Consider the following 23,445-nt stretch of genomic DNA (forward strand, 5'->3'; position numbering starts at 1 on the left):
TTCTCAGAAAGCATATGAATATAGTTAATGTTGTAATTAAGTCAATGTTCTGAAGATAAGTAGATACTTAGCACTGCTATGTTCTTAAACCAAGAACATGAAAGGCCCCAAAGGCTTTGGAACCAACTGTGCTTTGAAGCCCTAAGGTTCATACACTGAACTACTCCTCTGGATCGATCTAGTAGGGCATGAAGCAGAGCTCCCAACACTTCAGGAAGAATCAACCGTCATCCACGACAAATCCTATTAAACCTCAAAATTCTGAGTTCTGTTCATAACACTTAAAAAAAAAAGGCTTCTATCAGTATGTAATAGAAAAAAATATCTCTTAGCATGTTATCATTTTGGAGAAGAGCAGGTTGAGTACTTTTGGTGCAAGTGGCTCACAAAAGAACCAAACTCACCTGCAACAGAGACCTGGCTTCTTTGGAAGATCAGACAGGACCTGTTGGTTGTTTGAAGAGTTGCCGCCAGGCCCGCGGGCCTCCACTGCGGAGAGCGCAGTTTATGTTGTCTGCACCTGGTAACTTCGTAAACCTGGACCTTAAAATTCTTCGTACGTTTAATTATGTGGCATTCTCTTTTCCTTGTTATAGTACAAATTAAGAACGTCTTACTAGGGCGCCTGGGTGGCTCAGTGGGTTAAGCCGCTGCCTTCGGCTCAGGTCATGATCTCAGGGTCCTGGGATCGAGTCCCGCGTCGGGCTCTCTGCTCAGCAGGGAGCCTGCTTCCTCCTCTCTCTCTCTGCCTGCCTCTCTGCCTACTTGTGATCTCTCTCTGTCAAATAAATAAATAAAATATTTAAAAAAAAAAAAAAAAAAAAAAAAAAAAAAGAACGTCTTACTATATTCTTAGGTTACAGTGAATAAAGTACAAGACAAAACCCCAATGTTAATAAAAACAGTATCAAATATCAGATTTTGCTTTTAAATACTCCTCCCGGTGCCGGACTAAAGGCGGCTGGGCAGTGTTCGCAACCTGCTCACACCCACCGGGCGCCAGCCCAGGCTGTCTGCAGCTGCACCAGGTAGGTGGGGTATCAGATCCCAACTACAGGTGTTCGTCTGGGAATAAGGTATTTAGCCACTAATTCTAAAGCAATTCTACATTTAACAGATCAATATTATGCATTTTACTCTCCATTTCCAAGAATCTGAACTATGGTCCAGATATATCTCAAAGAAATGAACAGAGTTTGCTACTTCAATCTTAAAAAAAAAATTCCCAGTCAGCTCTCTTGGTGGAAGGATTAAGGCTTAGTGGCCAACGAGTATTCTGAACATGAGAGTCTCATATAACTGGTTCCACTGTGATAGATTTTATGCTGGGTCCCAAGGTAGAAATGACATTTCCCCTAAATTATACCACATTCTCCAGACCGATTCTCACTGGTTTTGTGAGACAGATGTCACAAATACAGTTAATAGGTTAAAAAAACAGAACAAAACAAAACAGGTGATGCTGTTTTACTTCGATTTTAAGAAAAAACTTCATTAGGAATTACATGTTTAACCTTTAAATACAGAATGATTGTGTAAATTAGATTTCAGCTCAAAGATCACAATTCAGATCAAACTCCCAGGAAGAGACTGAAAACAAAGCCCATGTATAGTAAGAAAGACATTCTGTGAAATTTGCATTTATCCCTTAGCCATAGTTTTGATGATTATATTGATTCGATGATTTAAATCCCCAAACCAGACGACATGGTTTGTCACAGTTTTCTGTGGTGCTCCTGGGCAGAGGAGGTGGCCTGAGCGTCTACCTTTGCACTGCCAAACACTGTGACCTCCAAGCATTCAAATAGTTTAGGACAATGGCAGAATATAGAAAATCTGGATTGTTCCAAAATAGCCAGTGGTAGGGACAACACAGTCCCAGTAGCCGCGACTAAGAGAGCTCTCCCTATACTCCTTCTACCACAAAGGAGCTGTGACTCCTTTTCCTTTCTTAGCATCTCGTTCAGGACAGGGAGGGGGACAGAGATGAATCACCACTGCTGGAGATGCCATCAGTGGCCAAGGGTCAAAACTGCGGAGATAATTTTGCTTCCTGCCCCTTCCCGAGAAGTCTAGGACAAAGCGAGCTGTTGTGCCACCGCACCGATGACTTAGGGATCTCTCAAATGGAAGACTGATTTCTAATGACATGGGACAGTGACCCTAGGCGAGGCCTGTGCCGAAGAGCTCCGAGTGCCGGGAAGATGCTACTGTGAACAGAGGTGGAAGCAACAGGTCGGCAAAGAGGGGCGAACAGCTGGAGTCGTGTCAGTGCGCCGCGCACACACTTCACTCGCACTCAAGTTTCCTGATCCGCGTCTTTCCCAGAATCCCTTCTCTTCAGTCCTGCTGCTGAGCCAGGGCCCGTGGCAAGAGTGGTAGGACGTTTAGCAGAAAAGGTGGGAAGGGCTTTACCCCCAAATAAAATACCTTTGCTTAAAAACACTTATATACCCAGTGATTAGCGCTTAAGAGGTGAAAATAATTAACTACTCAGTAGTTAAATTCTACGAATTATCCAAGGTCATGGCCTACTGGGGTCAGCAGCACTACAGATGGAAGTCACGCTGTATCTCTTAAAGCTCTTTCTGGGGCTTGACAGGCCTCTTGCCGTGTTAAGTGCACTTCAAACACATCTGGTTTTTTTTTCATTTAATCTCTGAAATCTGTTCATTTTTCTTCATTTATCAAAAGAGGAAAGGGCTCAATTTATCATTTGCTCCACAGCTCTCCGAGTTTGGTAAAGATTCCAAGCAGATCTGCATGACAAGTGTTAAGGGGTGTTGAGTCCAGCTGCTTCCTGGAGCGAGTGGAACTTGTCCCCACGACCCTTCAGAGCTTGGACTGCAGTGGCTTCAGGTACTTGTAGTAAGACTCATGGACCTGCAGGGAAAGGCGAGAACAGGGGCTGCAGTGTAAACCAGCACGCTTTCACCCGAGAAGGTGGGAAGACCCGTACTGAGATATCCACGGATAAAGTCATCTGCTGTCTTGCCTTTGTCTCACCACAGTTCCCAGGGGAGATGCAGGGGAGGGGAGTATTCAAGTGAAACACAATGGCCAGGAGACTAGTCACTGAGGTGTGACAAAGGGTACACGGGGGTTGTATGACAGTATTCCATTTTTGTATATGTTTGAATGTGTCCAATACTTTTTTTTTTAAGATTTTATTTATTTGGTAGAGAGAGACAGCAAGAGAAGGAACACAAGCAGGAGGAATGGGAGAGGGAGAAGCAGGCTTCCCACCGAGCATAAAGCCCGATGCGGGATTTGATCCCAGGACCCTGGGACCATGACCTGAGCCGAAAGCAGACGCCCAACGACTGAGCCACCCAGGCGCCCCTGTCCAACAGTTATTAAACAGTCAAGGAGATGAAAGACCTGTGATCTATAGGAACGACCCAGTTCCCTTCTGAATCTGTTCCTCAAAAAAAGGGACTGTCCAAAGAGGCCACAGGAGCTTCCAGAACTTTCACAGAGGACTCACCTCTGAGGTCTTTCCTGCCATAATATTTAAATGGAGAAGTTCAAAAGGTGGAAAGACACTGTTTTTTGTACCTCTGATTTGTTCAGTGGGGATTTCTTGGCCCACTCAAACAAATTTTCATACACATTCCCATCGTAACGGCCAAGCACAGAGCCGAGTGTCACATCCTGAAAATCAAACGCGTCCACCAGAGCAACAGCGTCTGGGCGAATTGCAGTCAGCAACTCCTTTATGCGTTGATTTACTTGGGTAATTTGAGACTCTGTCATGATGCTTCCCTAGAAAAGATAAAATAAGCAAACAAAGATACACATATAAAGACAGACATTCATAGACGACCACAGTGACTTTTCTACAAAAAAAAAGGACTTAAATTCAGATAATACGCACCTGAAGAAAATCCCCTGCCTTCTGACTGATTCCATAGAGACAATACAAGAGACATAAATTCCTTAAGACAGCGTGGACAGATTTATCTTGAATTTTGAGGAGTTTTTCTGAGAAGAGCTTAACCGCCACATAGTGGCAATGTGCCTAGATAAAAAGAAAACGCCAGAGAGCCTTTGGAAAAGATTCAGCGCACAGCAACAAGGGTTTCTGCACTAAGAACACGGGCTGGGGGCGGGAAGGGGGTGTTGTGAGGGCTGGGGAGGGAGAGAGGGAAGAAGAGAGACAGGGAGGGAGCTACCACTGACCTCGCTGGCTCGAACAAGGTCCACGGAGGTTAGGTTCCATGCTACCTCCTTGCTTTCTCTCTGAATCACTTCATTTTGAAGGTTTTTTGCAGCAATTTCTACCAATCTGTTAAGAAATGAGAGAAAACTGGAGCTTGCAGGAAATGCTGGGCAGGACTCGGGCTTCCCGCTCTTCCGTCAGGCCCCAGCCCCTAGAGGCTCCCCCGGCGGCCGACCCCAGGGCGGGGGGGGGGGGGGGGCTAACCTGGCTGCACGAAGCTTGTACGCTTCCGTCAGGCTGTCAGGGCTGTCGATGTCCACCACGCTCGGCCACACCGCCACCTGCCGCGGCTGGATGCGCTGAGTGGGCAGGTCATTCAGGTAGGACCCCATGCCGCCCACCAGCTTCCCTGAGTGCACCTGGTCGTAACTTTTCATCAGGAACCTAGAAACCACAAGGACACGTGCTCTCAGCACCTACGCTTCTCGGCAGAGAGACACTCTTGCAACAACTTTAAGTAATGCAACAGGTGTCTTGACTTGCTCGGCCGCCCACGGGATAACACGGGCGGGTGAGATGGAGGCAAAACCACCTTTCTCAAGAACAAATGTAACGTGAAGCGCAAACGTGGGAACAGGAACCGATGAAGAGGACTCAAACAGTCTTAGTTATGTGAGAGACAGAGACACAGAGAGCGAGTGAGAGAGACAGAGAGAGAGACAGAGAGAGAGAGCGAGCACACGCGCGCAGGCAGAGGGAGAGGGAGAGACAATCCCAAGCAGACTCCACACTGGGTGCAGAGCCTGGCACCAGGCTCGATCCCGGGACCCTGAGACCACGACCTGCGCCGAAACCAAGAGTCGGACACTTAACAGAGCCGCGCGGGCGCCCAACGCCATAAGGACAGCTAAAGCACAGAGCGGGTTCTCACCTCGCTGTCTGCAGCATCATGACAGTGTTCTCGCCCTCAAAGGTGCAGGTGGGGGTAAAAGTGACGTAGATATTCGGAAGGCCGCTGCAGTGAGAGTAGCCGTGCCCGCCGCACGCCATCCGACAGGCTTCGATAGCGGCATTCGTTGTCCAGGAGGTGAAAGCCTTCAGGCCGGCGACGAGGGCGTGGAGCTGAGGGGAAGCGAGGCTGTCAGGGAGCAGGGGGCGCCCCCAGTCCCAGCCACCCCAGGAAGCCCTCCCTTCCTCACCGGACAGTGCCAGCCACGCGCCCCATCCCTTGGCATGCGTGCAAACTAGAGCACGGCCGTCTCAGTGGACTGAATTTGTACTGTTTCCCACACTCCCTTCCACAATGCAAAAAAGTCACCACTATGTTCCTTTGATTAATAAACGATCACAGTGGTATCGTGCTTCTGAAACTTAAAAACAAAACCCACATATCTTCTGATCTGGTTCACTTTCAATGAAAAAAATGGCTGAATCTTTTGAGAACATGTGGATTCTTCTCAAGAAAGCCCTCCATGTAGTTTTCCCTGGATATTATCCAACCAGCGAATATCAAACAGAAGGGAGCCCGCAAGTGAATGAGAAAACACATACCTCGGGCAGTTCACTCAGATCCCCTTGGCCAATACCCTCATTAATCCGATGGTAGGTCTCCTTCACGTATGCACCCACAAACTGGAAGGCATAGGCAGTGGCCAGGAGTGGGAAGAGTTTATACTGCTGGGTCTGAAAATCCAAAATCTGTGGTTCTGGTTCACTAAAGGACAGAGAAGAAACCGAAGTAAACACTGACACCGAACTTAATGCGCACCAGACCCGGGTCTACACACTGCGACACACCGCGCAACCTTCTCCCCATTTCACGGAGGGGAAAACAACAGGTTGAGAACCTGTCTGAGGTCACACAGCCAGTATGTGGCGGATCCTCTCTCAATTGAAATCTAGGTTATCTGGCTCCAGAAAACCATGTTCTCAACTACCTTGCTGAACCCGCCTAGGCAGATCAATTTTCCGGCCGTGAAGGTCACGTCCATCCTCGTCTCTGCAGTGCGACGAAGGAAACTACCGCACGGCAACATTCAAAGATCAAAGTTAACTTCCCAGAAGGAAAGCGATGATAAAGAAGTCTAACACACTACATGGCTGAATAAACGATTTTCACCACAATTCTGGAAAGACCCAATGCACGGAGTTAAATATCTGACATCTAAGAAGGTCAGCGCTTACCGATTTCGTTACTCCTTCAACAGGAGTTAGAAAGGTCATCAGAGAGTCAGGCTCAAGTGAAAGGCAGTAAGACCACACTACGGCTGTGAACACAGTCGGAGCCCCATTCATGCCATTCCCACCATTCAGGACTTTCAAACTGCCTTTAGTGTTCTAAACATTTCATTTTTTGTTTAAAGATTTTAGTATTTATTTGAGAGAGAGCGAGCGAGCGTAAGCGTGTGTGCACACAAGCAGGGGAAAAGGGAGAAGCAGGTTCCACGCTGAGCAGAGAGCCCAACATGCGGCTCGATCCCACAGTCTGGGATCTTGACTCGAGCTAAAGGCTGACAACTTAGCCTCTAACCCAGGCACCTCTAAACATTTCATTTATAGAGTTCTAGTAATATTACTGATTTTCTTAGGTTAAAAATAGTAAGGTGGCTACCCTCATCTTTCTACTTAAGAAAAGGCAGTCTGGTTTCTAAGGAGCAGACCCAGCACACTGCCCCCTTGGCTGATTTTGCATGGCCAACTCACAGTCTCGAGATCACATTTGGGGATTTTGATATTGGAATGGGGTCGAAGGCGGGGGGTCTTCAGCACTGAGCCCATCTCAGATGCCTCCCTTACCCTGGCTTGATTTCAGACTGGTGCCTCACAGCGCTATAGCGGATAGCAATGGTGCAGGCCTTGGACAGGGACCGGGCGGCTTCTCCCACGAGGAACGACCTCACAAACACCATGGTCCCATAGGTCAGCTTGTTACTCACAGGCTTCACGTACGTGCCATCAGGCTTCACCTGGACAAAGAACACGGGACTGATGCTTCCTTCCGTTAAAACTCGAGTGGCAGTCTGTGCTCATGATTCTCAAAGGGTGGTCCCCAGAACGGCAGCATCTCCTGGGAACTTGCTAGAAACACAAAATCTCATCCCCACCCTGACCTACTAGACACAGCCCTCCAGGGGGTTCTAACACATGCTGAAGTATGAGACCCACTGGTTTAGCAAACTAGAATATGTTCTTCATACCTGCCAACTGCTTTTGATTTCATGGTCATTAAGAAAAGCAGCATCAGAAGTAAAAACATGTTACTACTTTCTCAAAGAACAGACCCTCGCAACCCCGTGGTGACCGACAGCCACCGACCGAAACCCCACGTCGGACACCTCTGCTGCGCCAACATACCTGGGCGTACTTCATCAGCATGTTTTCTCTGGGAATACGGTAATTGTCCATCTTCAGGTAGCCGTTGTCCATCTCATCATAGCCAAATTTGGGCCCGATGTCTCCCACGGTAATACCTAACACAGATGAAAGGCAATCACAAGGTGTTCATGCTCCGCAATTCCAGGCTTGCCTGGCCTCTCTCGTTGTGTTACACTTTTTGCAGAAGAATGTCATCGGTTTAGTTGCGCAACTCAACAGCAGATGAACGATTCTAACCTGGCAAAGGCTTATGCGTCCCAATTTCACGAATGGGTACGATGAAGGCGTGTAGCCCGTAGCACTTCCCCTTAGTGATGAGCTGGGCAAGAACTATTGCATGATTCGAAGTCTTTCCAACTGTAACATCAGAAAGGAGACAGAAGTGAGCAAACTCTTAACACCTTTCAAAGGACAGAAATAAAAGATGGGGGGAAACCGTATGTAAAAACCAGCCTCCATCGATACAGTGGACCCAAGAAGCTTCTGACAGTACCACACCCAGTTTTCTGAAAGAAATTCACTTAAGCTGATTGCCGTTAAAATGTATCGAATTCTGGCAAAGCAATCCTTCATTTTATATATATAAAAGCTTTTATACTCACTTTACTGAGACATTATGGACCTACAGTGTTTGTAAGTTTAAGGCATACAGCTTGTTTATTCGCTAGTAATCCTTCATTAAAAAAAAAACTTCACTAAAAAATTTACTTTCTTTTCTACTTATCTCTTATTCATTTACATGAAATTTTTTTTTAGGATAACCATAAGAACATTAATTTATTTCCTTTTCCTCCCTTAATGAAGTGCTTTCCAAAACAGTGGCCACTAGCCACAAGTGGCTATTTACATTTACATTACTTATAACCACACAAGGAATACGAAGCTGGTTTAAATGGTGACTAAGGAAACTGCTAATGATGGGAATGCTCAGAGGAAAACTTAAAAGAGAGTAAGACAGCCGTCTCTCTGCGCCTTTAAGTGGAGGAAGGTCTACAACAGGCACCACAAGAGGCTGTTGATGGCTGTGAAGAGTCTGAGACTTCAGCGTTTCCCGTATTCCAAAATGATATTCTCATATAAGCTAAACATTTGTATTTATAATTAATTATTAATTATAATTATTATAATTATTGTATAAATCTTGTAGTAACTCTTCAAAACACCCAATAAATGCTAAGAAATTCACATACGTCCACCAGGCCACCACTTGATGGAGGTCACAGTAGGGCTGTTGAGAATGAACTCCTGAGTTTCAGGGTCGTAAGTGGCTGTGGTTTCCAAGCCTCGGAGATGAGTTCCTAAGGAAATAAGTTACATTCACCTTGGCTAAAATATGGGAACAAACAAGCACAGGGTAAAATCTCCCGCCCCGTCCTTTCAGCTCTATTACCTCAGAGAACAACAAAATCTAACAACAAGAAGACATCTGTAGATAAGCTACAAATGGTTAATAACCAAGATACATACTTCCCTATACTATTTTTTTTTTTTTTAAAGTAAACCCAGTTGGGGCTTGAACTCATGACCCTGTGATCAAGAGTCACATGCTCTACCCACTGAGCCAGTGCCGCAGAATCTCTATACTCAAACCTGGCAGCTTCTATGAAGGGAAAACAAATGTCAAGCATGTTCTGTCTGTGCACTTCAGTTAATGCACCTCTATTTAGATCAAAAGAAAATGTAAAGGCAGCTTAGAATCTTATTTTCACGAGGTCATAGGATAGGAACATAACAGGGAAGTTAACTGCCTTTCTAAAAATAACATCTCTAAGTTTAAGCGTGCCAATTTCAACCCATGTACGCTGTCTACACACCAGTTCAACACTCTGGGCTTCTCTGTTTACAAAGACTAAGATAACCGGTTACAGAAAGAGACTCCAGCCAAAGTTCTCATAAATTAAAGACTTATTTTAGAATGATTGCTAGAATGGAAAATAAGAACGTTAAAAAGATATAACCGCCATGGGGAAAAGAGACCTGGAACAATGACTTTTTTTTTCTTTTTTGATTTCTAAAAGTCTGATAATAAGGTCTGAATGCGCTCTGTGATATCCAATGTCAGGCCTTAACTTTGACCTGGCTGGTTCATTACTGTGAGTAGTCTCATGTTCCCAGTCTCATGTTGACTGGAGATGGACAAAGATTCGTGCTTTAAATCCTAATACAAATGCGCCAAAATTCTATGAAAACAGTTACAGATAAATGTTCTAAGTGATACTTCCTCTAATTATACTATCCCGAAGCAAATGCTGAGAACCTTTTCCCAAACTGCTTAGGTAACTCCAGATCTCATTAAAAACTTAAATTTTGGAACACTTAGGAACTTCCAAGTTGAGGAACAGAAATGATCACTTCATGTGTGATCCACAACCTTCTCCAGTACATGTGAGAACCAAGGTACCAAACACTTTCAGCAAAGAAGTTTTTATAGGAAAAGAAGTAACAGAATAATAGAAAAGATAATGACAAAATGTTTGCAAATGCACAATGGACTGGGTCTTGTGAGAACCCTGTAAATTACAACTTTGCAGCAGGAGCCAAATTAGCTATACAATTAAGATAAAGTTGCAGAGAAATGAACACGTAGCAAATATACATTAGATCGGCTGTGAAACCTCAAAGTCGGAAAAGAGAAGGTGGAAGGAAATGACAGCAAACAGACACACCAATTCAGACCAGACTCACAGGGACAGCCACTCCCTCCAAAACCAACTGCCTGGAAGTACGCCTTATCTTTATTTTTTTTTCCCCCCAATAATCTTTGGCCAAGCTGCCTTCAGAACATGATTGAATTTACTGAATCAAGGCACAAAAAAGATCAAGGTATAAAATGTTCACATTATGGTAATATAAGCCACTCATTTCCCTCAAGCAAGTCAGAGAGCACCTGCACTACTGATCTGTGCTGCTTCTGGAATCTGGGCACGCTCATTAAGGTATCCGTAGGAAAGGTAATCAGACAGTGATGGAGAAAGATGGATTCGGATGCTACATGCACCTAATTCTACACAACTCCAAGGAACTTGGAAAAGCACTCAGTAAATAAATCCTGACTCGTTATTCTTGACCCCCAGAGGGGAACCATGAAAAAGAATAATCAGCATAGTTCTGTGATAACATAACCTTTCCTTTCCACTGACCAAAGCCATGGCTATGCCAAGACTCGCGTGTGCAGAAACCCTGGCCTCTGCAGGGGGATCAGGGCACACGGGTGCGCCCTTGCTACACGCGAGGGGCTGTCCACATACATACCTAAGCCTGCAGAGCCCCGCCCAGCCCCGAAGGTAGACTGAACGCACCGTACCATGGCCCATCTCTGTCTGGGCATAAGTGCCAATGATCTCCAAGTTCCAGGCGGGAATGAAGAAGCGCTCCTGCTGCTCCGCGGTCGCCTGGTGGAGTAAAGTGGGCAAGAACATGCCCAAGTGGAGATCCAGAGGCTCAGGCCGCCCTCGGTGCACAAAACTTCGAAGCAACACCAAGGACGGGCATTTGAGAGAAGAGTCATCAGGTGTGAGAGAAACGGCAATGTGAACAGAGTGAGAGGAAGGAGAGAAAAAACCTTCTGTAAGTATGAATTAGTTGGGTGGACATCATCATGGGTGGGAGTGCTGCCCCTTTCTGTATGACTTTCACCAACTCTCGGCAAATTTCATTTTTCTTAAGTGGGCGAGAAGTTTGTTCTTCCGCTGCTCGGCTCTGACACAATCGGTCTTGGCGAGCACTGGCTGCCGATTCTGAAGCCTGTGCCGCAAAAACGTGCGAGGCAGGGAGAGGAGTCCAGCCTTGCAATAAAGCAAAGACAATAAAAAATCTGAAGCGGTTGTATGGGATGGAGAATTTAAGCTGTGCAATGATTTACTCTGATGAGGTGAGACGGGGGAACTGTTCTCTCAAATGGATAAATGCTCCCCCAGACGAAAGGCTTTTCTAGAAGCAATTTTAATTGCTTCTAGGCTGGAATCCTTCGTGTGTGTCCATAAAACAACCAGCAAAAGCCACATTCCTTACATAAATCTGTTTTTTTAAAAAATCTGGTTGTTTCATTTAGGTTCATCACAAATATCCAGCCATGCCCTGTTGAAACAATTTAATGCAAAAACTGGCAGCGCTCCTCACCCAGTGATTAATATCAGAAATAAAAAAAGACATGCAATTTCTAGGAAAAGACCACAGTAATAATTACAAATAACTGATTCATGCATAACAAGCCAATTATATGGGGATTATCACTGCTGATAATAAACACCTTAGTTTTAGTAATTCTGAATCCATTTATTTATTTATTTACAACTGAGCCAGACAGGCGCCCCTGAATCCACTTACTTTCTTCTTCTTCTTCTTTTTTTTTTTTTTTAAAGATTTTATTTATTTATTTGACAGAGATCACAAGCAGGTAGAGAGGCAGGCAGAGAGAGAGAGAGGAAGAAGCAGGCTCCTTGCTGAGCAGAAAGTCCGATGCGGGGCTCGATCCCAGGACCCTGGGATCATGACCTGAGCCAAAGGCAGAGGCTTTAACCCACTGAGCCACCCAGGCGCCCCCTGAATCCACTTTCTAAAGTCATTCTTTTCCACTTAAAATTTGCAGATGCCTTAGACTTCTGTGTGAATTACTTTCTAGTGGGAAATAGATTGAAATGTCTTCGTTATCTTGTCACATTACTGGAATCCCACTGAACTTCCAAATCTAGCTTAACCGACTCTATACTGCTCCTTATTATTCTCTTTAATTATCTTAGAAATTAGCCCATGTGACTTTTCAGTTTTAAAACCTCTCAGTTTGGGGCGCCTGGGTGGCTCAGTGGGTTAAAGCCTCTGCCTTCGGCTCAGGTCATGATCCCAGGGTCCTGGGATCGAGCCCCACATGGGGCTCTCTGCTCAGCGGGAAGCCTGATTCCTCCTGTCTGCCTGCTTGTAATCTCTGTCAAATAAATAAATAAATAAATAAATAAATAAAATCTTTTTTTAAAAAAACCCAAACCAAAAAACCCTCTCAGTTTGTCCAGAAAGGAAGAAGGAAAATACCAGTGGAGCACTGGCCGCTCGCAGAGGGCTGATCAGCTCGGTGTTCTGATTGCAATGGTTACTTTGTTACCCAATCACAGAAAAATCAAAGGTTGTGTGACCCACTTTTTAAAAAAATTAGGCTGAGGTGAGGGAAGTGCTCTCAGATCAGGGAGATAATGGCAGAAGGAGGACAAGAATCCCACCACCTGATCACATCTTCTGGTTGTGGAAATTCTCATACAGGTGCCGCCAGGACCCCGCACTAGGAGGAGGACACCAGAGACACCCAGGAGAGCTGGCCGCAGCGCTGCGCTCTCTGCCAGTGGCAAAGGCAAGTCCCCGTAACACCTTAGCCCTGGTGGAAACTGCGGGGGAGGCCCACGGAACCTCTCTGTACTACCTCTGCAGCTTCCTATGGATTTATAAGCATTTCAAAATAAAGAGTTAAAAACAGTGGAAACCCTCCAGAAAAACACAATCGGGTGAGGAGAGAGTACTTTCCCTCACAAGGAGGAATGCCTTCGCCTCCGGGTTTTAATTAAAAGAACAGTGCCTAGGAAGAAAAATCAGCATACACCTGGGACCTGATAGGAGGAAACCGGTGGAACCAGGACTGACCCCTGTGGCCTGGGACCTGCCACTTTCAGTGCTGAAAGCCTACTTGGCATTGCTAGAACCCAGAGCGATTCCTGGGGAGGGACGGGCCACTCTGATGCAGTCCACCAGACCCACAGGAGGGGGTCTACATCAGTATGCTGGAAAAACCAATGTCAGCGTTACCACAAAACACACAGAATAGGGCAGGGGAAACTACTGTAATCAGAAACCGCTCTGAGACTGAAGAACGTTTTTAGGAGAAAAAGATCTCTTGTGACTAGGGTAAGGATTATGCACAAGTGGATGAAATTTAGACATGTTACAAGGGGAAAGTGACCTGGATAGTTTCTTTGACTTGAAATCAAGTATTTGTTGTAAAAAGTTAGTTATGCATGATAAAGATTACACATTATTTTTAAATCCTTTATTTTAAAATCACAAAGCTCCAACATTTTACTTTGATGAAGTGCTACCGTTAATCTTTTTAAAACCGTGACACTGAAAGGCCTTTCCAGTCTCTCCCTCTACATGACCTAGGGCTGGCAGCCAATGCTGAGGACAAAATGATTAGATTAATAATACATTAAAAAAGGAAGGACTTAAAATAGCATCTCTGTGGGCAGCATGATTATAATCCTAGGAATCAACAACAAAATACCACCGATAATAAATATATATTTAAAAGCTGTACGCTCTAAGGAAAAGAAAAAAATCACTGCATTCTTATCCATCAGGACGCTTTAAGCAGAAACCTCAGTAAAGAGAAAAGCAATTTACAAACACAACAAAATATTTAAAATCTGTTACATAACTTTGCTCAGGATATTAACGATTTAACTAGGGAAAAAAAAATCAATACCTAATAGGATGAATGAAAGAAGTTATACCTAACAGGAAAGAAATTGCTAATTCTTAGGTCAAAAAGTCAGTCCTTTATTATAATAAAGATAATACTTCCCAAGAAATACAAGGATTTAATGTAACACGGATTTGAAATTCCTGCAGAATATAATTTAGAATTTAACAAATTAAGATTGGATTTCGCCTAGAAGAATAAATATACAAGAACACCAAATATGAGGGTCTTAAAATATAACAGGAGGCTTATCCTATCAGATTTTTAAATATCTTGCAAAGCAACAATGAACCAATCTTTATGATGTTAGGAGAAAAACAAAGGGACTAATAAATATACGTTAAGGTTCCAGAAATAAACTGAAACTATTAATAAAACTCTAAGAAGAACTGGAAAGAACAACCGGGGAAAAAAACTACTAGCTAATAAACAAAAACAGCACGGGATTCATTCATCATTCTACACCATAGACAAGTCAAAGCATTAAACATAAACTGAACAAAAATACTGGAAGAAAATAAGAGAATAATTATCCAAGATATGAAGAAAAAAAATGTGTACCCATTCAGAGAAGGACGCATTCTATACGTAAAGCCAAAATGTTTAACAAAACAGAAGGCAAGAGAAAAAATACTTGAAGCATCAACATAATCATGTAAGATCAATGTACAGATTCTATCCAATCAACACGCAAAGGAGAAAAACCCAGTTTATACACAGGAAATACAGACAGTAAGCCAACACGTCCAAGCTCACTGGCATTGGAAAATGAAAACTTTAACTCTTAGATATGTATTAAAGTAGCAAAAAACATTAAAGCAACCACATTGATGGGGCTTCTGGAGACAGAGCACACAAATAATTTGCTAAATACACTATAAACCAGTTCTGTGTTTCCAGAAGTCTTAAACTATGCAACAAAAGCTACTGAATGGTCCCTCCTTTCAATGCAGTAGTTTACTTCTGAGAAAGTTATTCTGAAGGCATAACCTCAAAGGCCCTGGTTTTTGCAGTTTATATTGTTACAAACCATCATGTGGGGAATTAGAAGAGCCTCCAGACATAGGGAGCGAGCCACATGGGCTCCAACGGGGAAGAGACTCAGTGGAAAAGAAGACAGGAGACAGAGAAGTGAAAATACGGGGGAGAAAGACTAGTGATGGGCACAACCACGTTCACTATTTCTCAAGTTCCAAAGGAAGAGAGTGCGTTAGTTCCTATCAGAGTTCTGCACCAATCTGCAAGGAAGGTAACTGGGTATTGCAGAAGCTCTATTTTCTTGGATGACAACAGCAGAAAACAAAGGAAGGAGAATTGCCATAAGGTGGCCAAGAACTTGAAGTGACCACGTACCTGTGAAGACCAAGCATACTACCTGCTTTGGGACCTGGAGAAATGCAGGGTCAGGAGGGTTCCTGCTGGGCCACACTCCATGGACAGTCCCTTTGGCACCAGAACCCCCGGCAGAGGGCGCGCCCTTGAGCTCAGACCTCTGCCCTGGAGTAAAGAAGGCTCAAGGACCCCTAGACCAAGCGGGTGTCGCAGTTTGTGGGCCTCTACAGACAGGCGAGTTATTTAGAGGAGGGACGAGAGAAAGCAGGTGATGGAGATGTCGTGCAGGGGACTGAATTTTAAGACTCTTTAGGATCCTGGAAGGCGCTGGAGCAGGGCTGTCTCCTCAATCCCAGCAGCATCCTAGAGCCGAGAGAGTCCCACCTTGAAGGCAGAGCCAATTCCGAGACACCTGAGGTAACCACTGTTGGCCGGTCAACATTCTGGTCTTCAGATCGAACCTTCTACCCTCCATCTGCACGATGTCTCCATGCATGTTTCCAGTCTCTCTGATGTCAAAGGACTGATTGTTCTACACAACGCTGCACTGTCACAGGACACGAATTCACCGACAGACTGACTGGTGCCCCCGGGGAAAAGGACAGCAGTGGGCGAAGCCCAACAAACCCCAATGTGAACGGACAAGGCCCCAGCGGGGAACAAGACCTAATGTCACAATTCTGTTCACGAAAATGCAAGAGATTAACACAAAGTTGGTTCAAGTACAAGAAATTACCTGAAAGAGAGAAGCAATAAGGGAAAGAAAACTCACAAAAAATGCCAACTCACCCAGAACAACACAGGACCTCAGATCAATTTCTGGGCTCCTCAGACCAGAAACTTCAAGTCCTCATTTTTTCCTCTCCTTCAAAATTTAGGGCAAATATGCATTTACAACATACTTTATAGAAGTGGAAGGGTTAGACCAGAGACACACACATATCAAACTCAATTAGCCTCAGAAAAATTTAGATCTTTATGCCCCCTATGAATAGCATGGACTAGAAGTCAAAGAAATTCCACAAGGATGCATACTTAAACAAAAGAAGGGTTGTGTACCACAAAGCTATTTCAAGATTACAACACACACACACACACACACACACACACACACACACACACTCCCCTTCTTTCCCCCCTAGCCTCCAGCCCCTATCCCCCAGACAGGAAGACCTGGATGATGTTCCATTTCTTCCCTTAGGAACCTTTCTTCAGGCTGCTGATTTCAGTATCGGCTATCCTAAAGCCGAAGGGCTCGTGTTCGGGCAGGGTGTTCGGAAGACAACGTCACAACCAGAATCTGCAGCTCTCAAGGGGATTATGATAAAGAACATTTCCTTAAACTATTTCACCAAACCCAAAGCACCAAATCAAACACAAAAATGAAGTTTTCAAGCTATTTGCGTCTCCTTCTCTCCTTATTTACATAATGGTGGCCTTATGATAAATTAGGGAACGACAAGGCAGCTCAAATCTGAAACCCCCAAACCTCCCAATGGCCTTCGTCTGTGAAAACGAACGTTCTTCTCATTCAGACCAAACACAAACTTTCTGAAAGGAGCTGGCCGTTTATAAACAATTTTTTTTTAAGTGGACAGCACGCCCAGCATGGAGTCCAATGTGGGGCTCAAACTCACGACTCTGAGATCAAGACCTCAGTTGGACGCTTAACCGACTGAGCCACCCAAGTGCCCATTATTATGAACAATTTAACCAAGAATGACTGGCAATCCAAAGTCCAGAAATATGTAAAGAAAACAAGTATAAAAAAAGACTGCTGTAACCAAATGAAAAGAATCATGCACTTTTTTCCAACCTGCCTTCTAAGCCTGCTAGTGGGCAATGAAAGAAAGAGTAATTAAATGCTCTAATCCTCTGTCCCCCTTAAAGTCCACATTTTTGGCTTCATGAAAGCAGAGAGGCAACCTTCAGATATTGCTAAGGCATTAACACTCCCAAGAATTTCCAACAAAGTGTCTCTTTATAATTAGACGCCAACGCAATTTTGCCACATTTTCAATCTCATCTTTCCAAACTGCTCAACAGCCATTAAAATGGGGTATACGCAGCAAGGGTAAAAAGACTTCTAGAAATAACAATGAAGGATGTTTCAGGCTAGAGTCTTGGACCAGTTTGTGGGGAAATGATTGATGAGAAAATGAGAAGCTGAATTTTAAGGCTTAACAACTGAAAGACAAAATCCCAAAAGTGTAGCAGCAGGAAAAACCAAACATCAGGAGTCATTTATCAGTTTAAGTCCTGAGGTGGGTTACCCCCTGACCCTCAAATGTGGACTAACCGTGGCCCATTTCCGTCTGGGCGTAGGTGCCAATTATCTGGAGTCCTTGGGATGAAAGCAGCCATTTCTCCTGCTGAGCAGTGGTGCCCTGATTCAGCAAGGTAGGAATAAACATGGAGAAATTGAGGCCCACAGGTTCCACAAAATTGACCATATGTATTCTACAGGAGAGAAAAGAAAAGGATCTCAGCCTTACTCCAGAAACTGCATTCTACCACACATTCTTGACAGACAACTATGGCCTTCAGCATTGAGGCTGGGAAAATTTCAGCCATTCTCTTAAGAAATTAAATGTAAAATTTAGCATTTCCCCACCTAAAAGGCCAAATCCAGTGCTATCCACCCCTTCCCCACCCAAGTCGTTTCACAACCAGAATTCTTTAATTCTACACTTCAGCCAGGAAGCAAATACTACCTCAGGTTTTAGCCTAAGAATTCCTTTTGGGTTTTTTTGGTTTTGTTGGTGTCATCTGTTGGTTTTATCGTATTCTCTGGAGTGGGTGTGTTTGCTTTATTTTCAAGTTTTACTGGTCTTGAAAATCAAAAGGAACTCCATGGAATATTTATTTGTAGAGCTAGGAACAACAGCTGCTGAAGAACAGGTTAATCTTTCCCCAGGTAACACCAAAGCAAACATCCAGGATAGTAAATACACATTCCAGGGCCAAACCACAGATCTCTAAAGGTCTTCAGAGTTTGAAGGTGGGTAAACAGAAATGGGAGAATGTCACACATTTATCTCTGATGGTGTCTGATGTTTACTCCAGATTAAGGGAACTCCAATCACACTGAAATTCTGTCTCCAACTATTTTCTCATAAAACACAATCTTGAGGGGCGCCTGGGTGGCTCAGAGGGTTAAGGCCTCTGCCTTCAGCTCAGGTCATGATTCCAGGGTCCTGGGATCGAGCCCCGCGTCGGGCTCTCTGCTCAGCGGGAAGCCTGCTTCCTCCTCTCTCTCTCTCTGCCTGCCTCTCTGCCTGCTTGTGATCTCTGTCTGTCAAATAAATAAATAAAATCTTAAAAACAAAAACAAAAACAAAAAACACCACAATCTTGAAACAGTCAAAATACAAACCACCTATACCAGTCAGCCTTGGCTATATTGAGAAAGGTCTTACTGGTGTCTACTTTGTTCTATCTCAATAAAAAGCTCAAAGTACAAAGTAAGGGGCACCTAACTGATCCTCATGACTGCTAGAGGAATGAATACGAAGCAGTGTCACCAGTTTATCGTGGTCTGTCCAGTGAGCAAGGCCTGAATTTAAAAATGGAGGCAGAAGGCTGCCAATTCACTTTGAGGCTCGAAGATCACCTTTTAGGGGTCCTGGGGACGGACTGAAACACCTAAGGAACGCTTGCATCCAAGGAATATAAAAAATGCCTTTTTAACCTGGAGGTTTCATAATGTTTACACCAATACTGAATGTCAATTTAAAGTGACTGGAGGGCGGGGCACCTGGGTGGCTCAGTGGGTTAAGCCTCTGCCTTCGGCTCGGGTCAAGATCCCGGGGTCCTGGGATCCAGCCCTGCATTGGGCTCTCTGCTCAGCGGGGAGCCTGCTTCCCCCTCTCTCTCTGCCTGCCTCTCTGCCTACTTATGATCTCCCTCTGTCAAATAAATAAATAAAAATCTTTATTAAAAAAAAAAATAAAGTGACTGGAGGGAGAGGAAAAAGGGGAGGTGTGAACAGCTTCCAAGTGACTTGGGTCAACAGGAGCTTCGGCTGCTGGACAGTGGAGCAGCAGTGCCCGCCACACCGAAGGGGGAGTTCAAAGCCTGATGGGGTAGATAAATGCGGATGTCATTCTCTCAAAGGAAAGAGCCCCACAGCATTCCCTAACAATGACATTTCACTAAAAGAGGAAACGAACTTACGAGAGTTTCTGAGGAAGAGAAGCAGTTGTTTAGGTGCCCAAAATGGGGGCAACAGAAGACACTCCTATTCCCTGGAAGGGAAGGGAGGCTGTGGGGTTGGTTATGTGAAATCATGATACCGACACAATATAATTCTAAGAAATTCAGAGGGAAAAACACAAAACAAAAACTGTTGACTGGTTATGTTAATAAACATACTGAGATTCTTTTTTGAGGATACTTGAAAATCAACTCATGAACAAAATATTAGTGCTCGTTTTTCAATTATGTTTAATCACTCCTGAAGATGCTTTTCAAGCAATCGGCTTTAAAAACCTAAGGAGGGGGACGCCTGTAAAGTGTCTGCCTTTAGCTCAGGTCATGATCCTGCAGGCCTGCGGTCCTGGGATGGAGCCCTTGGGGTCTCTGCTCGGCGAGAAGCCTGCTTCTGCTCTCCTACTACCCCTGCTGTGTTCCCTCTCTAGCCGTCTCTCTATCAAACAAATAAATCAATCTTAAAAAGAGAAAAATTAAGAAATGAAAAACCTAAGGAGGGTAACAGAAACCATGGCTGATCTTCATTAGAATTTTAAATTACTTTAGTTTTCTTTTCATAGGAAACAGGATAATTAAAAGACAAAATTGTGGGAGAGGAGATTAGGAAAACAATTTTTACATTCCCCAAACAGCAAGGTTTTTTCACCAAGGCCTGAAGAGAACAATTCTTCTGCTGCTCAAGTTGAGAAATCTCAAAGTATCTTACTAATTTTCCATCAACTTCAAGATATTCCCATATATGGGGGCACATGGGTGGCTCAGAGGGTTAAAGCCTCTGCCTTCAGCTCAGGTCATGATCCCAGGGTCCTGGGATCAAGCCCCGCATCGGGGCTCTCTGCTCAGCAGGCAGCCTGCTTCTCCTTTCTCTGCCTGCCTCTCTGCCTACTTATGATCTCTCTGTCAAATAAATAAATAAGATCTTAAAAAAAAAAAAAATTCCCATATATGAATTTTGAGATATGAGAAATAATTATAAAGAAACCAGTAAATGCTTAGGGTGCCTGGGTGGCTCAGTCATTAAGCATCTGCCTTTGGCTCAGGTATGATCCCAGGATCCTGGGATTGAGCCCCACGTCAGGATCCCGGCTCAGCAAGGGAGTTGGCTTCTCCCTTTCCCATGCCCCCTGCTTGTGTTCCCTCTCTCACTGTCTCTCTCTCCGTCAAATAAATAAATAAAATCTTAAAGAAACCAGTAAATGTTCAAAATCCCTTTAAAGAGAAATACTACTATATTTCATCAGTTCTGGCAATACGGCACCAACGGAGCATTTACAAAATCAGACGCATCTTACAAGTAACAGGAGGTCATAGCTAATTGGCAGCACTTTTTCTTTCTTAGTGGTACATGAAACTTGGGTGTGAGCTACAGTCAATGGCGGGCTTGGATTCAATAGCATTTAGTACTGCCAAGACTCATTTTCAATCCCCTTCATTCACATACGTTGACTTCCCTGCCCTATCCTAGAAATACTGGAAGGATGTCAAAAGGTGTGTTCAACTTTGTAGTCTAGAGCCACCTGGCTCTCTCCGGCTCCGGTCATGCAAGATCCCGTGGTCCTGGAATCAAGCCAGGCCCGGAGCCTGCTTCTACCTCTCCCTCTGTCTGCTGCTTCCCCTACTTCTGCTCTTTCTGTGTCAAAAAAGTAAGTAAAATTTTTAAAGAAACAAAACAAAAAAATCCTTTGTACCCTATAATCCCCAAACAGCAAGTTCTGTATCATAAAAAGTGACAGGCAAAATAACCGGGTCATGTCATCTGCTGTTTTAAGCCACATAAAGGCATAGGCTCTGTTTCATTGTGACTTCACTCCACTCTGCTTACACACTACAAACCAACACTGACTACAGTATCTCATCAATTCTGAAACGCACTGCATCGACCACTTAGAAGTAAAACAGAACAAATCTCTTTTTTGGGGATTGCTTAAAAAAGGGTAAAATCTTACATTTTTGAAGTTTACCTAAAACCCAACTCAGGTGATTCAGAAACATAATCTTCCAGGAGGCACTCTACCTCAATATCCCCACAGCCGTGAGTTACAAATGTCAAAAGCAAAAAAGGACATTTGGAATTTGATAAACAACTTTGATTCTGACTACTGAAAATAAGTAAATCATAATTTTATGACTAAAAGGAAGAGGAATTCTCAGTCCCAAGGCATACAGTAAATGATTCCATTCCCCCAAACACTAAACGGGTTAGACTGAAAAAATTAGATATTAAATGTCTGAGAGGCAGTAGAATAAAGAAGAAATTTCCATCACTGTATAAAGGCAAAACTTGTAACATGTTCCCTTTTTCTTGGCTCTTGAATACACACCATTCGTATCATTTAATCTTTATTGATGAAAATAATGGACTTCTAAAATGCTAAAAGTTCCCAAAAAAGGAAGTGTCCAGGAATGAATGAGAAGTCTAAGACAGCACAGAGGTCAGAGAAATCTTGTACTCAGGTCCAGTAACTAGTGCTCATTGGGATAAAGGGGAAAAAAAAAAAAGTGCTTTACTTCTAATTAATTAAGAAACATAACACAACAAAAAACAGATGGCCTGGAAAAAGAAAAAGAACTACTCTTTCCAGCATTAGTACCAAGGCATGGTTTTAGGAGGTCTCCTATGCCATTTAAGTAACACGAGCCATTTAGATAACACGGCCACCAAATTGAAGAATGCTAGGTTCTTTATATATTCGCTCTGAAGTTTGACTCGTGTTCTTCATCTACCCCACACGGCCCTTCAGTCTAAACTCAAGCTTTATACGCTCATACTGAAATGCAATCTGTTATTGCTCCAAAACGTGGTTTGGTCTTGCAACCAAAAATCGAACTCCGCTTCTAAATTTGGCAAACCTTCTCGCTACAAAGAGCAAAGGCATTTTGCAATTTAAATCACTCCGCACGGAGATGTCTAGGCCAAAGGCAGTGGTACTGACTGCTGGGAACGGAGACCGCAGCCTCTCCATTCCCGATCAGCATTCTACCAACGTCATCCCTTTAAAAGGCCTCAACACAGAAGCCAACCCCGGTTTTCGCTCACATCACTGGCAGGTGGGGTGCAAATACGCAGGCTGAGCCGTCCGACGTCCAGCACGATGAAGGAGGACACCGCGGGCTGCGCGTTTAAAAGAAGGTTTGCGTTCGGGCACTTAATCGGGGCGCAGGCATACCTACCTTTTAAACCACATGATCTCCTCGGGGTCCGCGATGCCGAACTCCCGCATCTTCTTCACCATGTTGGCACTCTTCCTAACGGCCACCTCGTAGCGCTGGCTGCGGGTGAGGAAATTCAAGTCCTCGTGCTGGAAGTCCGGGTCATTCAGAATCAGGTTCTCTGGAAGAGGGCGAGAGGGCATCAAGAGGAAGACCGAGACGCAGGGCTCCCCGACGCCTCCTGGAATCCCTCCCTGCGGGTTTTCCGCGCGCGGGCAGGTGGGCCGACACCCCTCACCCCGCCACAGGCCGGCCCCGGGGGTGGGGGTCCCGGCTCCCCCAAAGCTGAGCCCGGCGCAGCGGCCCACGCTCCACAGCGCCCCCCGACTCGTCCTCGAGCGAGTGTGGGGCCGCGCCCGGGGAAGGAGGGAGGCCTGGCCCGCCGCCCTCACCGATCTCTCGGCGGCGCCGGGTGTTCTCGGGGCTGCCGTCCAGGACGTGCGTGAGCAGCTCCGGGTTGAAGCTGGCGGCTTCCCGCTCCCTGCGAAGATCTTGGTTCATGGTGGCGACACGCAACATCGGTGGCGGCAGAGGTCGAAGCGGTGGCGGCGGCGGCGACGGCGACGGCGACGACCGGTCTGCAGCGGCAGCGCGGGGCCGGCCCTAAGAGCCGCCCCAGGGCCGGCGAGGCCCCGCCCTCGCCCGCCCCGGCCCGCCCCGGCCCGCCCCGGCCCGCCCCGGCCCGCCCCTTCTC

At 45.0% G+C, this 23,445-nt stretch overlaps 1 protein-coding gene across 3 annotated transcripts; it reads right to left on the minus strand.

Moving 5' to 3' along the window:
• Positions 1–1,460: 1,460 nt before the first annotated feature.
• Positions 1,461–23,397, minus strand: ACOX1 (acyl-CoA oxidase 1). 3 transcript variants are annotated; one of them, XM_032319514.1, is made up of 14 exons: positions 23,144–23,397; positions 22,713–22,872; positions 17,629–17,789; positions 8,728–8,835; positions 7,775–7,894; positions 7,517–7,632; positions 6,959–7,128; positions 5,714–5,876; positions 5,094–5,284; positions 4,427–4,606; positions 4,183–4,288; positions 3,878–4,021; positions 3,559–3,765; positions 1,461–2,883 (listed from the first exon to the last, which is right to left on the minus strand). In XM_032319514.1, exons 1-14 carry the CDS (start codon positions 23,268–23,270, stop codon positions 2,833–2,835), a joined length of 2,004 nt encoding a protein of 667 aa, XP_032175405.1. In that variant the 5' UTR covers positions 23,271–23,397; the 3' UTR covers positions 1,461–2,832. The 3 variants fall into 3 exon arrangements, with proteins under 3 accessions (XP_032175405.1, XP_032175404.1, XP_032175407.1); XM_032319513.1 differs by lacking the exon at positions 17,629–17,789 and adding an exon at positions 10,842–11,002 and having other exon boundaries at positions 23,144–23,396; XM_032319516.1 differs by lacking the exons at positions 22,713–22,872; positions 23,144–23,397 and adding an exon at positions 10,842–11,002 and having other exon boundaries at positions 17,629–17,783.
• Positions 23,398–23,445: the final 48 nt, after the last annotated feature.

Source organism: Mustela erminea, chromosome 18, assembly GCF_009829155.1.
Source record: "Mustela erminea isolate mMusErm1 chromosome 18, mMusErm1.Pri, whole genome shotgun sequence".
NCBI classification, from domain to species: Eukaryota; Metazoa; Chordata; class Mammalia; order Carnivora; family Mustelidae; genus Mustela; species Mustela erminea.